The sequence below is a fragment of the Aulonocara sp. 'chitande type north' Nkhata Bay genome, linkage group LG17 (genome assembly GCF_057382095.1).
Source record: "Aulonocara sp. 'chitande type north' Nkhata Bay isolate Kocher_YH1m ecotype deep benthic linkage group LG17, A_spYH_male_GT1.1, whole genome shotgun sequence".
NCBI classification, from domain to species: Eukaryota; Metazoa; Chordata; class Actinopteri; order Cichliformes; family Cichlidae; genus Aulonocara; species Aulonocara sp. 'chitande type north' Nkhata Bay.
The window spans coordinates 8680390-8697929 of NC_141360.1; the positions used below are offsets into that span (position 1 = coordinate 8680390).

General features: G+C 40.3%; 1 protein-coding gene across 2 annotated transcripts in view; it reads right to left on the reverse strand.

Moving 5' to 3' along the window:
* Window positions 1-17540, reverse strand: part of LOC147309617 (ephrin type-B receptor 1-like) — a 145075-nt gene that overhangs the window by 83327 nt on the left and 44208 nt on the right. For both annotated transcript variants that reach the window (XM_086268692.1, XM_086268691.1), the window contains exons 4-6: window positions 15722-15940; window positions 15434-15614; window positions 3666-3821 (exon numbers count right to left, since the gene is read on the reverse strand). In XM_086268692.1, coding sequence (XP_086124818.1) covers window positions 3666-3821; window positions 15434-15614; window positions 15722-15940 — 556 coding nt within the window. The remainder of the gene's footprint in view (window positions 1-3665; window positions 3822-15433; window positions 15615-15721; window positions 15941-17540) is intronic.

Here is a 17540-nt window from a genome sequence, read left to right on the forward strand (position 1 = left end):
ACAAACAAACTTGTAACTCAGTTTGTTTTTGTCCTTGAATTGAAAGTACCCAGGTAATTCACAGAGCTGTGTAGGCTGACTAGGTTGACATCTGACACCTTTTCACATAAAAAGTCGATTTTTTTTCTCTTCTGTCTGCATCAGTTTGAGTTTGCTGCCACTGTTGTGATGGCTTTCATGTGGTACCTCTGTTGTCAGAATAGGTTAACCACATCAGCCGCTCCATATTTATTGTGACAAAGTCATTTTTGAACATTTTCTCTGTCATTTTATTTCAGTAAACTTTCAATGCAATTACTACATCGACTTTAAAACACCCAACCTGTGTAACTAGTGTTAAATAAACAATGACTATTTGCTTTGCTGTGTACAACGTTCAGGCTAGGACTGGGCGATATATCGAGTTTTTAAATATATCGATATATTTTTATACGAGATATGAGATGTGACAATATCGTTTATATCGATATAGTCTACGTTACGTTATAATTATACTTGTGGAGCCAATAATTTGCCTCTCTTTCATCCACTTTTGTCTCTACGCAAACGTTACTCTGCCTCGCCTCGCTCCTTCACTGAACACAACTCCCCCTCCGCCATCGCTTCACCTGCAGGCGACGACAAGATGGACACAGCTATCAAAGAGGAGCTGGTCGGTAAAAAGAAACCATTGGGAGATTACTATTGTAGTGCTGTCAGGCTTAATCTCGTTAAAATGACGTTAACGCCATAACTGCATTAACGCAGCAAATCTCCGTAAACAATTAGCGCGGATCGCCCCGTGCGTGGGGCTGCAGAGCGTCAATGCGTTTATTAACGCTGTATGTTAATAAAAGTCCCTGTGTGAGATCTGGGACACAGCTTTGACTAAGAGCTCTCTTTGTTCTTACTTTATGGCTTAAAAAAATATCGAGATATATATCGTATATCGCCCAGCCCTAGTTCAGGCATTACATTTTGAACACTGACATATGAAGTGAATAACACAGGTTATCTCTTCATCCTGGCACCTGTTTGTGGGTGGGGTATATTAAGGAGCAAGTAAACATTTTGTCCTCAAAGTCAATGTGTTAGAAGCTGGAAAAATTAGCAGGCATCAGCATTTGAGTGAGTTTGACAAACGGTGGCAAAATGATGGAGTCTAGGTGATGGTGTCACAGCATTTCCAAAAAGGTTTGTGTCTGGGGCTGCATAGGCACCATCAAAGACACCAACAATGGGGGTGTGAGCATCAGACGTGGTCTGCTGAATCACATTTTCTTTCTGTTGTGGGTGTCTGTGGAGCTTACCTGGGGAACACGTGGAACTAGGATTCACTATGGGGAGGAGACAGTGTGATTTGGCCAATGTTTTCCTGGGAAACCTCGGGTTCTATCATCAGGAACCAGGAATGGTTTGAGGAGCACAACAATGAGTTTGAGGTGTTGACTGAACCCACAAGTGGTTTCAATTTCAAGGTTTTCAATGCAAGTAAATCAGGTAATCCTCAAAAAAAAAAAACGTAATAGGGAAGTTGAACACTAAGAGTAGACAAATCAACAGCACAGAAAATTTTGCAGAAATTAAAGAACATACTGGTGTGGATGGAAACATAAGACAGATTGGATCAATACAGAAGGCAATGGTGTGGATGATCACAGAAGGATTTCCAGCATAAAGGAAGAAGCTGTAAAAAGAGCATCCTCCATGAGGTAGACATATAAATATCCAGGTCAGCAATGAAAACAAGATGCCATGAGAACAAACCGATAAACAGGGTTACAGGATACTAGGTATACATACCAGTGTTCAGTCTCAAGGATAGAAAGAGCAGAGCAGCTCTCATTCAGCATTCTTAACGGCGTTTAGACAAAATGATCAACCTGTACCAGAAAAACCGGAAGAGCAGGCCTGGAACCCCTAACCCTGCTAATCTGAAGTTTACTGTATCCTCTGTGAATCAGCTGAGACAAGGGCGTTTGCCTGTTTTTATTACTCATAAAGAAGAGTAAAGAATTGCGACATGAAATCTTGAGTGTACTGAGCCACGCTGTCTGATCAGCCTGAAGCTGACTGGATTTTGCGGGACAACAACCACAAGCTTGGTTCACTACAGTTCAGGATGTTCAACAAATTTTCTCTTTGCTGTCTCAGGACTTACCGTGGAACTCAGACTTGACAGTCTGACCCCGGTCAATGAATTCAGAGTATGTAAATCTGTGAACATCAAAACCATTAGAAAAAGAAAGGGGAAAAAAAGAAAGTATGGTGGTTGCACTCCTGACCTAATGTGACATGTGGAGGTTAGGATGAGGTGTGGATACTGTGGGTCCATTCACTGAAAAGCTATTGAGTGCCTGACTGGGATCCACAAACCGAGCTTTCATCAGCAAATTTATGTTTGCTGTCTGTGTAAGATCCATGGTGGTGAAACCACAAAATAGTCTGAGTGATCGTCGTGGGACTTTTTGTATAAATGACAACTGTGCTGGGAGAATCCCAGAGGTGAGCAAAGAGACAGCCATTATTATACAGCTGTTTATTTTCAGTCCAGAAAACCCGCTCTTAGCACTTTGTAAGAGGGTCTCACTAATTGCCGACCTTATGCACCGCCACTCATTAAAAAAGAAAAGATTGACTCATACCTGGCAAACATTTATTCTTCCACACATGAAGTTATAAGACTGATGGTTTTTTGTATTGCTTGCCTGCTGTTATGCCGCTAACATATGAGGCTTAGTTGCAGACTCAACTAAAGCTTGTGTTCAGCATTTTTTTAGTGAACTCTACTGACTGCAGAGGATTAAAAAAAAAGGTCAAGAAATTCTGTCAGTCACAAGAATTTAACACTGTTGATGCAGGACGGCGACTGAAAAGATGTCCAGTTTCTGAGTTTGATTTGATTAGTGTAAACCAGAGCAAAGCGCCAATTCCTCATATATATGAAATGACGAACATACAAAAGGAATGCAGATGTGACAGCCAGTGCATAAGAAAATAACGCAAAATGTGGGGCCGATCAGCAATATTCACCGTCAACATTTGTTCTGCTTTTCTGACGCAGCATTGCAAATTCATTCACGACTCTGTGACAGCAAAATATGGCCAGACTATGAATGAACCAGTGCTTTTTAACCCCCCGCCCCAAAACATAAAGCTGTATTCAGGTCACCTGGACATGTACAAGCACACAGGTACACACTCACACACACACACAGACTAACTGCATGCAGTCCAAAATGATTCATGTCTCAACCTACTTACACCATCTCTCTGAGGAATTGAGAGCTCCATTTTTCAAACTCTCTGTGCCTCATCTTGCATAGCAATATAGCCTCTTCAACACACTAAACACATATTCACTTCAATGGAAAGCCCGAGGAATGTGGCAGCATTATTACTTACCGCTCCCCAAATCCCCTAATGAGGACAGGGATGCTACAGCGCTCTGAACGAGGCACAGAGAATTAGGGGCGCAATGATAAATCAAAGCAGATGTTGGCCTTTAACTTAATGATGAAATATTGGACTGTCGATGGTGTCAACCACTGATACGCTCGAGTATGTCAGCTATTGGTTGCTTCATCCAAAATCCTGCCTTTCGCAAACATGTGTTGGTCATCTTGAAGCTCATATTGAAAGATTTATCTATTGTGTCTGATGGGGAGAAAAAAAGGCTGACTCACTGGTGCACAGGTCCTCCGGTTTGTCCATGTCTCCTCGGTAATAGCCATTCCGACAACCACAGAGGGTGGCAGCTTCGATAGTGGAGCGGCTATTGGGCGGACATTGCTGACACAGTCCTGGCCCCTGGAATGACTTAAAGGTGCCCTGAGGACAAGCTGCGGGAAAAACACATAAAAACCAACGTGTGACTCAGAGTAAAGAACAGGTTTGCATCGCGCTTCTGTGCATTTTTGTTTGCCTTGATCGTGACACATTTGGTAAACTTTGTATTAGAAAGCAGGCGTGCCAGTAGAGTTATTATTGGTACTATGAGGTTGACACAGCACAGAAGGGGATTTTCTGGGGATAGCTGCAAAATAGTTTGTTCTGACAAGATACACAAAAACATTTTGTGCACAGTGACACAGAATCATGTTGTGCTGATTAACTGAAAACTGGATTATCGTTTTCTTCTCTAGCTCTTTTTAATATGGGTCAGACATGACATGAAACACGTAGTGGGAATTTTTAAGGATGATACCCTACTTTATCCAATTTTTATGTATCCAGAGTTGGCTCTTGCTGACCAGATAATAATTATTCTTATTCAGCTTGGATACGTGCTGTGGAAATTTTGCAGTCCACCTTGGCAACGCGCTCTCATCTCAAGGTTTCAAATACTGCTGGAGGCAGCATAGAGATACGGACACGGGACTTCAGAGTCAGTGCCAGTTTAATATTGGCTGCAGAGTTAGTGGCCTTGTTTAACAGAACTAGAAAGTATGCATGAGGAAGCAAGAAGGCTTAAAAGTATCTGGGGGCCGAGGGGTTGTTGGTTTTTTAGCTACTGTTTGGAATTATGTTTTCTTACTTTTACTCTTACCAGGATTCTGGTAGCAAATAACAAAGAATCTTGTTGGTGCAAAAATACAGTTTTATCTCAGTGAAACTATTCGCTTTTTTGCATTTTTCATAGCTTGAATAAAGAAAATGGGAAAAATTGTGTGTTTTTGTGACAGAATACTAGTAACAAAGATACTGAAGATACAATTTAAAATAATTTCTTTGGTTCTTTTCTGTTAATAGTTGGTCGCTTTATATTCAAATGATTCATAGGTTAATGTTACGTGTCCAAACCAACTAACAAACAAACAAACGAAAAGCATTCTTCTGAAAATAGCCAAATACAAGGACTGGACTGGAGATGAAAGAAAAAGCAGCCAATGCATAAAAAGAAATTCCACTGCAGTTACAAACTTTTGTGACCATTAAGTCCCGTACGTGTGGTGTACACTGAACGTGACACTTGAAACAAAACCATGAACATGGTGAACATAACGACATTTTTTGGTGGGTGAATACGAAAATCAAAAGAATTGTGGTTAATAATAAATCTGTTATGTTTGTTTTTTCTTTCTTTTTTTACATATAGATATTAACAATCGCTGGATGTGTGCTGCTGTTTGTGACACGGCAGGTAAAGCTGGACCAATTACTAAGACGTGTAATTTGTACAAAATTACACGTCTTAGCTTTTATACGTATACGTCTTAGCTTTTATACGCAGCGCCATTTGCATTTCCCAAGTGTTAATACACACATCTGACACAACTTAACATGGTTCAGTTCAGCAGGAAGGCTTAAAGCACTGCCGTCCTACATGTCTTTATGCATGCTCAATCAAGCCACACAAACTCACGGTGGATAAATGACCAAACAGCACCTTTCTGATGTCATAGATGCATGCACCCCCCTCCCTTTTTTCTTAACCAATGCATTTTTAATTATTGACATGCATTTTTAATTTCAACAAAGCTCAACAACAGCCTGAACATGATGTCATCAACCAGAAGCATTGCTGTACAATCACATCACTGGCTCTCTGAAGCAAATGTACACGTTTATGAATTTAAATTCATAAATACGTATTTAAAAAAATACGTAAAGAAAAGAAAATATGAAAAAGCCACGAGAACTGAACTTGCAGTCGGAAGATAAAGTAGCATGTTAATATGTTAGCAAGTTGCGTCAGAGTACTCTGTCCTACTCTGCCTCTCCCCACCGCAGGGAAAAGGGTAACACCACCTGGGTCTGGGTGCAGTTCCCCCCTCCAGGGGCAAGGGTACCTAGACCCGGTTTGTAGAGTACGCTTGGGGAGTGTGATCGTGTATACAGCGTCTCTTTATGTCTGTCTCCACGTTGGTTGAGTGTGGAGTAAGTGCATATGATAGCATGAGGGTGGGAATGGATGTTTGTATCTGTGTGTGCCTGTATGTCTGTGTATATATGTCAGGTTGGGTGTCAGGCGCCACCTCTCTGGGGACATCTCAGGCCCTCCAAGGTTTGGAGGCCTATCTCCCCCCACCACCACTTCCCCTGCCAGTGGCGGACTCCCTCAGGTGTCGGTGCGTCGGTGGTTCTTTGTGTCTGGGGGTGGGCGTCCGGGTACACACCGGCTCACTCCTTGGCGGCCGCTTATCGGGGCCTGGAGCCTGGGGCTCGCTCGGGCCACTTCGGAGGTGGGGTGCCCTCTCGGCCTGGGGCTTGGTCACTCAGGCACGGCTGGCTGCCGGCGGAGCTCACGGGCGCGTCACTGCAACTCCCCCTGGCTTCTGCTCCGCGGCTGCTGAGTGAGCCCTCATCTGGGACTCTCCTCAGCTCTTACTGAGACAGTGGCACGGCTGCCCCTCTGTTGGTCTTCCTTGGTCTCTTGTGTTCTGGGGGCCTCTGGATGTCTGGAGTTTTGATCTCCTCCATACCTGCTTCATACCCTGGAGGACGGGGCTGTGGCTCCCCCACACCCTCTAGCAGATCATTACATGGAGAAACCTTTGGAATGCAAGCATGCTGATCCACACAGGTATGCACACAGGTGTACACACGGGTGTTCACAGACGCGGACTACAGCTTTCTTGGCTGCTGCCTCAAAGCACATTGTGCGCTGTCTATCTTGCGTGCTGCACAATATCGTTTATTATTTAGTATCTACTGATATCTACTGCTAGCTAGTTTATTGTGATGGTGCTGTTTTTTTTATTATGTTGCTCTTTGTTGTTTGCTTTCTCTTCTGTTTTTTTTCTCCATACAGGTGACCCAGGTGTTTTGTTTTTTTTTTGTTGTTTGGGTTTTTTTTTTTCTTTCTTCCCCCCCTTCTCACCGTCTCTTCTCCCCTTTGGTTTTCTTTCTTTCTCTCCCTCTCTTTCTTTCATTCTTTCTCCCTGTCCTATCCCCCAGTCATGTCTGTCCCGTTTGTAGCAACTGAAAATAAAATAAATTCATAATTATAATAAAGGTCAATCAAATGGACCAATATGGCAAGGCCATGATGATCCACTTGGTAAAATAAATCCGCTTGGCATCTTTCTTGGCCTTAAGACAACAATTCTGATGGCTAAAGATCCAAACGGGACACAAAAAAAAAAAAAAAAAAGAGTACTCTGTCCTAGAAGGATTACTGTTCTTAATTTGCACGTGAGATGTCACAGTTGTCTCTTTGTGAATGTAAATGCCTTCTGAAGTATGACTTTAAGTAAAAGCCGAAACAGAGAGGTGTGAAATGAAGAATAAGACTGAAATGAAAACTCTGCCAAAAGGCTTAGGCAAACCAAATGAATTTTTTTAGTCTTCCTTTCTCTTTTTTTAGTCTTGATTTATCTTTAGCATTTTGTTTTCCTTCTTTCTCTGTAATGAATGTTTACTTTATCCCTGAGCTGCTTTAGGCGCTGTAAGACTAAAATGCAAATGTTTCATAGATTTATGGTGGAAGACAGAGGAGTGTGCAAGGAGGCATTTAGTAAAGTCCAAATGATAAAATGAACCGAGTGACAGAAGTAAGTGAGACAAAGTAGAAAGCAAGTGAAAATCCTTAGGGTTTCACTTCATCAAATGTCAGTAGGTGAAAGGGTCAGGAATGAAAAGGAATGTCTGAAGAGACAAAAATAAAAAAGCATTGGGGAAAAAGTGGAACAAAGGGGAAAAATGTAGATTGGGAGTATAAGGTGAAGAGAAACACACTGATCCTGTTTTTATTCTTTCATTTCAATGCTTCTACAGTACTGCTCTGCTGAATTGCTGCCACAGACGTGTTATATTATCGTTTCTTGGTTTTGCTTTTGCTCTAACATGATTTACAATAAAGGAAAGTGTTTTTGTCTCCCTAATTTACTATAAATTACTTTCTACATGACCAACATACCGTTGTGAAACTACAGAAGGAGTACTTCATATCATGTTATAAAGGCCATAGCTGGTCCAAAAGTATATAAGAGATGGATGCAGTTTACATCTAGAACTTACAGAGGCATTAGATAGCATTTCTGCTATCTAATGCCATTATTAATATGAAATCCATTGTGTTTGTTATTTGTAACAAGCAAAGAAAAGTGACACTTGATTGAATCTTTCTATTATTGCTGCCAACAGCTTTCCAACATTTGAATTTTATGGCAGAGATTTAGAGAAAGGGAAGTATGTCACCAACTGCCCAAACAAACCCAGAAGTGCTTAGCAGCTAGCTAGCACTGAACAGCTTAGAGGCTAGCAGCATTGCTGTTATATAACGCAATATGAAATCCCCAAAATTCCCAGTTAAACTCCAAAAACACATTTCAATAAACAGTGCAAACATACTAAAATACTAAGGCCGATACCAGGGAGGCTAACAAGCACTTAGCAGGATCTAAAAGTACTCATTAACTTTAAACTGTACTGCTTGCTAGCCACGAACCAATAATCAGTATACATTACTTAGTCAGTGTTGTTATGCTATCTGGGATATGTAATCGTAAGGGTTATTCAAGGTATTACACGGCAGAATTTTATAGTTTTTTTTTTATTATAATGCATCCTTATCATGTCTAAGTAGAGCAAGAAAATGTGATCGCATATTAAGATAGTATAAACTGATTAAAACAGGAATGGTAAGGTTCTTAATTTTATGTTGGTCAAAACCTTTAAGTTTTGACCAACATTTAGGTTTTGACCAACATTTCTCATAATCAAAGCAGTCGTTAGCTATGTCCATAATCATGACAAGCTAAATGGTTGTCAGATCACATACCATAATCAAAACAGGCATGCAAAGGATGTTCTTTATTAGTAACCTTATTTACCACCGTTTCCCTCAGTTAAGCTGCAGTTTAGTCAGCGGATCATTGAAGTTTGTTGACCACCCTCAGCAAGAATGAAATACTTCTAGGAATGTAGCAAGCGTAATTAATCCCTGTAGTATCAGATGGCAAAGTGCATATAGCTGCCCTATACTGCCTTACACAAAGCTGGAAAGAAAAGCTGGCCTTCATAGTAAGTGCATGACTCTACTAATGTAGATAATGGAACGGACTATTGGACAGTCTTTTCTGGGAGACTATCATAGTTCTCGTATGAAGAAAAGAAAGCCTGAAAGAACTTCTGATCCTGCTTACTTTCTCACCTGTAAAAACATACATCTCCCGCATTCAGTTTCTAATAATGATGTCTGCCTCGTTTGTCTGTTTTCTTTACACCCAGACATTTGCCTTTCTTTAAAGCCATCTCATCAGGAGTGTCAGCGTCTCTTCATGTGTGTGTGTGTGTGTGTGTGTGTGTGTGTGTGTGTGTGTGTGTTGTTCTGAGTTGAATAAGCAGATAGACATCTGGCTTGTCAAGGTCATTTATTCAGAAACCTTGCTCATACACATGGGGCGTGTCACCATGGCAACAAGTCTTGCTACCTCTCTCCATTACTTATCTCTGGATACCCCTGTGTAGAGTTATCCTTTTCTGTCTCTCTCTCTCTGTCAAAGGATTTTAAACTGGTAACCCGGCATATGTCAGTGAATTCTGTTTGTGTGTTTTTGTGCAGGCTGAAAAGAACAAAATACTGACTCAAGTAGGATAAACAACAATCCATTATTCTGTCATTTCTGTTGTTTCTATTGTATTCAACAGCATCCAACTCACATTTCAAGTAGTATGATAAAGTTGGTGATGGCTGCTGCATGTCTCACAGGCAAAGGTCAGTATGCTATACAAATCTTTTGTGGACATATATGTGGAAATATATCGGATGGTAAACTTATTATACTCTATCATTTATTTCAGGCTGTGACAAAATACACTGTTTACAGCACTATTTTCCCATCGCATTGGATAACGTTTGCAATAGAGTATATCAACATTTCCTGTGAAGTTGAGACAAAACCGGGCAGCTCCAAACTGAATGACCAGCTGAAACAAATTGAGGAGTTACGGCTATCTCTCTAGCTTGGACATGATTTGGTTATGAAAAGTCTGACACAGACCAGGAAACCGTACTGTGCAAATTATGCCACAAATCAGGTACACAAGTCGAGCTGCCTCGTTTATATTAGGAGTCTCGGGCCAAAGTATTGCAGGAAATCTGCAATGTAGCATACTGAACTTCAACAACAATGACACTCTGCAGTCGCCGTTTGCAGACAGGCTATTCTACTGGCAACGATTTAGAACCTACACAGATATTTAGAGAAACTGTGTGTAGATTCTCAGACATGCAGGTCATGGAAGTTTATGGAGACTGGAAAGAAAGCAAACTGTAGAAGCCTCTTGGTTGAGAGTTAAAAGTCTTCGTGAAACCTAAAGAAGTCCAGAAGTACTTTCTTTCCAAACTTTTTAGAATACAGGAGAAATTATAGTTCTTGAGTCATGGGAAGTGATATATTGTTTCTACAGTTTACATTTAATTGGTATATTACATAGCAGTATTTTATCCTGGGACTTTAGTAATTGGTTATTGATTTATATATTGATATATTTATGTTTACATTCTTAGGCAAACATGCCCAGATTTGTTGTAAATATATAAAAATATTCACATATGAATGACTACATTTTATTTTTGATGATTTAATTTAAATGTAAAAAAAGTACTTTCCATTTGATTACATAAACTATGTGATGTGTGTGATTACTAGGATATGAGATTTAGAGCAAAAAAAATGAATTCAAATCGTGCAGAAAATTCTTCCTACATAAGGAAGAAATCTGAAATAAAGTGGAATAGGAAAACAGAACATTCTAGAGACAGGAGTAAAGGTCGGAGCAACACGGAGATGAAGTGTTAAAAGCGGACAAAGAGCAAGAGATTGCTCCTCTCTTTTTTCCACCTGTGCCCTTTGCCAGCTGTGTGGAGTCACACAGTGACCACGCGGATGGCAATTGTCTAAAGCTGGCAAACAGGCTCACTGATCAATTATTAAAAACTTGCATGAGTATGTGCGTGCTTGTGCGAGTGTTTTAAAAGCCCCTGGGTTTGAAAAGCTCAGGGCATTGTTAAAGTTCACAGCAGGGGATGTTTGTGTGTATTCATTGGTAGTGCATACATCTGTAGTGTGGTGAATTTCAAGCATGGCTCTTGAATATTGACTTAAAAGAGACACGCGCACTCAAACACACACGCACTTTGATGTACTTTGATGCTGAGCCAATTTTGCCTTATGGTTTGCACAATATGCTGATTTGGTGCAAAATAAACACCATCTCTGTGGCCTTACACACACGCACAAAAACACACACAAAAAGATGACCATCTGTTCTAATAGTGAGTCCAGCTTCCTGCCAAGTTGTTATCAGCTGATTGGCAGAAAAGCACACCAAAAAGATGCCAGCTTGAGGAAGACAGACAGGACATGCTCTGTCCCACGACACTTTAAATCACTGCTTAAGCTCAAAAAGCCTTGACAGAGAGTGTTAAGCCACGTCCCTCAAGTCTGCCTTTGGTTTGTGTACTCAAACCATCATTACACAATAAGAATTACAAATGACTTGGTCCTTTGAATGAGGACTGTCTCAGAACAACAACTAACCAATGACTCCGGGAACGTCCAGTCACCCTGTCTAGTGAGGATATGTGATATACAGTACTGTGTATTACATCTCAGTCAACAAAAACAAAAGCTCAAATCAACTGCTTATGAAGAAGCTATTTATTTTCCCGTGTTCACGGACACAAACTGCCACGTTTTTTTGTGTCAGCGAGCACGAATTTGTAAATAGAGTATTTTGGTAGGAAGTATATTTTGTCACAGCAGCTTATATTTTGCTAAGAGAAAGCAGGGAGGCATCATTGTGGCAAAGAAGAAAACAAAGCTTTAGAAGAAATGGCACATGTTGTATTTTGAACCAAACCCTGATCTTTTTCTTAACCTAACCCCGAACCCTAGAAAAATCCATTTCAGTGCCTACACCTGACTGAGATAAATGCCTACACTTAACCAAACAACATATTCTTGTGTATTTACAAGTGATGTGTCTCAAACTTGGGTGTTATTTTCAAGCTCCAAATGCAGACTTTTTGTTGCGCTTTACAAGTTGACAGTATTCACTTTGTATACATGAATAAGAACATATGAGAGCAGACTGATCAAAAGTCATGCTCAGGAAATCATGTTAATGTTCAGGAACACAAATCAGTAGACTAAAGGTTGTGACTCCTCCCTCCCAACCGGTCACGACCTCACTGAGCCTGGTTCTGCCGGAGGTTTCTTCCTGTCATAAGGGAGTTTTTTCTTCCCAATGATTCCAAGTGCTTGCGCACAAGGGGATCATTTGGATGTTGGCGTTTTCTTATTTCAATTATTCGGGGGTCTTTACACCTGCCATAGGGTGACTGCTGCTGTAATTTGGTGCTATATAAATAAAACCTAATCAAACTGAATTGACTATTTCACGAACTGCTATAAGAACATACTGTATAGTCACACTACTCACAATGAAGGCTTAAAAAGTTTTAATTTGAAATCCATATATGACAAACATTGATAAGTGTTAATAATGAAACTTCTAGAAGCAACTTCTAATCACTAAAACAACAGTGTCTTAGGAACAGATAGCCCATGTTCAAAAATAGAAACAGACGTTTTTTTTTTAAATAGCTAAAACCACTACGAGCTAGTGTTTTGGAGCATTCCTGTTTTCTAGACTTTTTTGTCTGGCCTATGTTATCTTAACAGTCATAGGACTATATGGAGGTCACCAGAACTGATACTTACCAAACCTTTCAAAACCAAAATTCTGAAAATGTCAGAATGTTTTGTTTTCGTTTTTTAAGGTAGAGTTGGCAAAAAAATGATACTTGGATGCTAATTGATGCAATTTTATTTTATCAGATGCATCATAAATACGGACAGCTTTGTCTATATGAAGACTTTTGTGAAGTAAATAAAGCTTCTTTTTAAACAACATTCAAATATCAAACAGTTACCACGAACACTAATCTGGCTGGTGCACATGGCAACATGAGCTGTTTAACTATTACTTATTCAAATTAGCTGTCTGATAAGTTATTCTTAATGCATCAGGTAGCTGCTACTAACACGATAACCTTAATGTTGAAGCTGGGCAACAAAACTTATCAGTCTATAAGTCTGTACCATTGTTAGAGATTTTTAATTTAACAGGAAAACACAATTATCTGTGGAAGCCCGTTTCCGCCACTAAAAGAAAAAGCATCTATAACTCAAAGTTTTGACGTACTTTCAAAAAAATTTCAACTTATTAACTCGAAATTTCGACGTATTTTCTTGAAAATTCGATTTATTAACTTGAAATTTTGAGAAAAGTAACTTGAAATTTCTAGTTAGCTCTGCCAATCAGTAATGTACGTGGAATGCGCACTCAAAACAGGGTCGCAACAAATTGGCGCTTTCGAGAGTACGTTTGCTGATAGTAACATCATGTGATTCAGCTAATAACACGAGGATTTCATCATTTGTGAAACCACACTGAAAATAATCAGCAATTTGTGCATTCATGACTGGCTGTAATACTGGTAGCTTAGCTGTAGCATTTGTAGCTGAGGGCTTCAGCTTCCGGGTAACTAGGAAATGACGTCATTCACGTAGATTACTGAGCTACTTTTCTCGAAATTTAGACTTAAGTCGAAATTTCGAGTTAATACGTCAAAATTTCGAGAAAATGGCTCAAAATTTCGAGTTATGGATACTTTTTTTTCTTTTTTTGTGGCAGAAACGGGCTTCCATAATTATCTGTGTCTAAAAATATGAAAGGTCTCTCTTAGAAGCAACAAGACAGAAACAGTGACAGCCTATCTTACCAATAAGTGATCAGCATTTTAAATATGGTGCCAAGCCACCAGAAGCACAGAAACAGTTGTAGCTGAATACAGTATTATTATTATTATCATTCAAAAATAAATAAATGAGCCTTATAATTTAGTCTTTTTACTTTCATTGAACTGAAACATTATTATTTTCCTGGGTATTGGGCTCAAGTTTGAACTTCTATTATCACGATTACTCTAAATAGACACAGATAAAGGAGTAATAAGAACTCATGAGAACATTCTTTGGTTATAGCAAGCGTACGCTGCAATAGGGCGAGGCTAATATTATTGTAAGGCTAAACACCGTAGGATTTTTTTTTATATATAGCCAACATCTTGTAAACCTGGTAATTTAGTCCTTTAGCAGTGGTTTTTCTATAGAGCTGTAACACTGTCAGACGTATTCACTATCTTCTTTGAATCAGGACGAGTTTACCCCTTTCAAAAGCTGCAAGTTTTTCTGTTAAAAAGAGAGAGTGACAACAAAGGCTAAGCTGACATTTCAGTCCATGTACTTGCATGCATTTTACCAGAGGCAGGAAGAAAAACTATTCAGTCTTTAGGCTCTCTATCTGTTTTATCTCACAGTTTTAACCTTTATGTCCTTGGTTTGTTCTCTTTAAAAAAAAACAAAAAAAACTTACTTTGCAGTTCATCTCTCCAGAGGTTTTTCCCTAATTTTCTTTATCTTTGCTTCTTCTTTTCCTTTCACTTGTTCCTTCTCGTCATTCTTCCTCACGCCCTTCTATCTCTCCAACACTGTGTGACAGTTCGCCACCAATTTGCGCTCGACTAATCTGACTAGAACACGCTAAACTAATTAACATGGGCTGAAGCGGCCTCACTTATCATTTCACCATATGTACATACATCACACGCCCACCACACACTCACTAAGTCACCACATATACACGCACATGCACGCACAAACACACACATAAAATGAATGAGACTCTCCAGGGAGAATAAGAAATGATGGGTACTACTTCGGAGAGGAAATGGGGAACAAGGCCAGATATAAAAAGGATGGAAAGGAGAGAGAGATATTTGGAACACAGAGGAAAGAGGAGCTATTTCTGCACCACGTTCACCCGAGTCTGCCTCTAGAAGCATTAACATATGGAACATCATGCGCTGCCCGGTTGGGCATAAAATATATACACGCATGAAATTATTCAGTTAACTCTGCCAAAACTGACACACTTTTTTTCCCTCCTGGAGCTAATAAAGCACTTGCATTTCCTCCAGAATTTACTCAGCAAATATACAGTTCCATTTATTTAAAAAATCATATATTTGGGACATATAAACAAAGAAAGCTGAAATGTTTTTGATTAAAATAGTATTTCCTCTGTTTAAATCATTTCCATGTTGGAGGTCGACGTATGCTATAAGATATTGATTGCCGCAGTAGCATGTTTTCTGGGGCTCAATATTAGACGCGTGTTTGTTGGTTATTGATTTGCTGTCATACTGGATTGTTAGCTTTTGCTACAAAATAACAAGAAAGTCATGTGCAGCGTGTTTAAGTATTTGCTGTAGCAAGGTCATCAGCAGAGATCTGAGAACAGATTATCAGTTCAGTCCACACAGCAGCACCTCTGATATGCACTGATGCGGTGCAGTATTTGCTGATGTTCTCATTTCATCTTCATTTTTTACGAGCTCAGTTTGAACTAGCACGGCCTCGTTAATGTACAGATTTACCTCGGCACACATTGCCATTGTCAGGTTCATAACCCGCCTTGCAGCTGCAGCTGCCTATGGGTACCATCCACTCTCCGTCTCCATTACAGTAGAGCTTTATGGGCACGTCTACTTCCTCGGCGTTGGGGATGCAGCTTCCTCTGGCGATGACTAATGAGGTGGACTCTGCTCCGGTCAGCGTCTGCACAAAATAAGAATCATTAAAAAATTCCATTTAAATATCCATCCGATGGCTGTGCCAAGCTCTCGTAAAAATCACCACCGATTTCAATTAGCTCTGTTTCATACCTCTGGGAAGAAAGCAAAGTTCTGCACGATGCTGGGGCATTTCTTGTAGAATACCCTGACGGCCAGAAGCGACATGCAAGCGCCTAAGTCCTGGAAAGCCAAATGGAAACCTCTGCCTTTGGACAGAGGCCCAAAACTTCTCACTTCTGTGTTCACTTTCATCAGCCTGCCCCCAAAATCAACCTGGGAGAAACTCTCATCTGCTGCAATGGTGTCCACCTGACAGAGAGAAAAAGAAGGAAAAAAAGATACATTTTTAACAAAGGTTTTCTTTATTGATTTAGATTTTCTACCTATCAGGTAAACACGCTAATGCCCAAATGCTATGAAATGCTGTTATTGTATCTTTCCCCCCGATAAACCTCCACAGTGGCCAGGCAAAATTAAACGTCTCTGTGAAATTGCAAATGCATGAGAGCATGAGCATGACATTTAAGTAGAGAGGTGACTTATGAATCTCAACAAGCACAAACACATTCAGTCAATACGGGTTAAATTCTAATAGCGAGTGGAGGTTAAGGCTTCAGGCTACAAAACGATTTGTGAATACTTTTAGCCTTTGTTGCAGTTTTACTTACTTACTGATCAATTTTGGACTGGTTCAATGTTTGGATTTCATTCTTTTGAACTGACATACAAGGAAGGTGTAATTTAACACTTTCTGGAATCTGCTTGGTCTCCAGCTAAGAACCAGCAGTTTTAGTTGATAAGACCACAACGTTCAAGCCCCAAGGTGTTGGGTATGCCGTCTTTGCGTTGTTGCACATAGCAAAATTCCTGTCAGTTTGTTCACTTCCTCAAAACGAAAATGATGTCCAGTGGTCACCATTTTGACACACAAGAGAATTTCCACTTGGATGGGTGCAAGTGGACACAATGGAACTTCCACAGTGAGAAGCTTTCCAGATATGCAAGAGGCAATGATAGGTATACAGTGGGGCAAAAAAGTATTTAGTCAGCCACCGATTGTGCAAGTTCCCCCACTTAAAATGATGACAGAGGTCAGTAATTTGCACCAGAGGTACACTTCAACTGTGAGAGACAGAATGTGAAAAAAAAAAATCCATGAATTCACATGGTAGGATTTGTAAAGAATTTATTCGTAAATTAGGGTGGAAAATAAGTATTTGGTCACCTCAAACAAGGAAAATCTCTGGCTCTCACAGACCTGTAACATCTTCTGTAAGAAGCTTTTCTGTCCCCCACTCGTTACCTGTATGAATGGCACCTGTTTGAACTCATCATCTGTATAAAAGACACCTGTCCACAGCCTCAAACAGTCAGACTCCAAACTCCGCCATGGCCAAGACCAAAGAGCTTTCGAAGGACACCAGGAAAAGTATTGTAGACCTGCACCAGACTGGGAAGAGTGAATCTACAATAGGCAAGCAGCTTGGTGTGAAAAAATCAACTGTGGAAGCAATCATCAGAAAATGGAAGACATACAAGACCACTGATAATCTCCCTCGATCTGGGGCTCCACGCAAGATCTCATCCCGTGGGGTCAAAATGATCATGAGAACGGTGAGCAAAGATCCCAGAACCACACGGGGGGACCTGGTGAATGACCTGCAGAGAGCTGGGACCAAAGTAACAAAGGTCACCATCAGTAACACACTACAACGGCAGGGAATCAAATCCCGCAGTGCCAGACGTGTTCCGCTGCTGAAGCCAGTGCATGTCCAGGCCCGTCTGAAGTTTGCCAGAGAGCACATGGATGATACAGCAGAGGATTGGGAGAATGTCATGTGGTCAGATGAAACCAAAGTAGAACTTTTTGGTATAAACTCAACTCGTCGTGTTTGGAGGGAGAAGAATA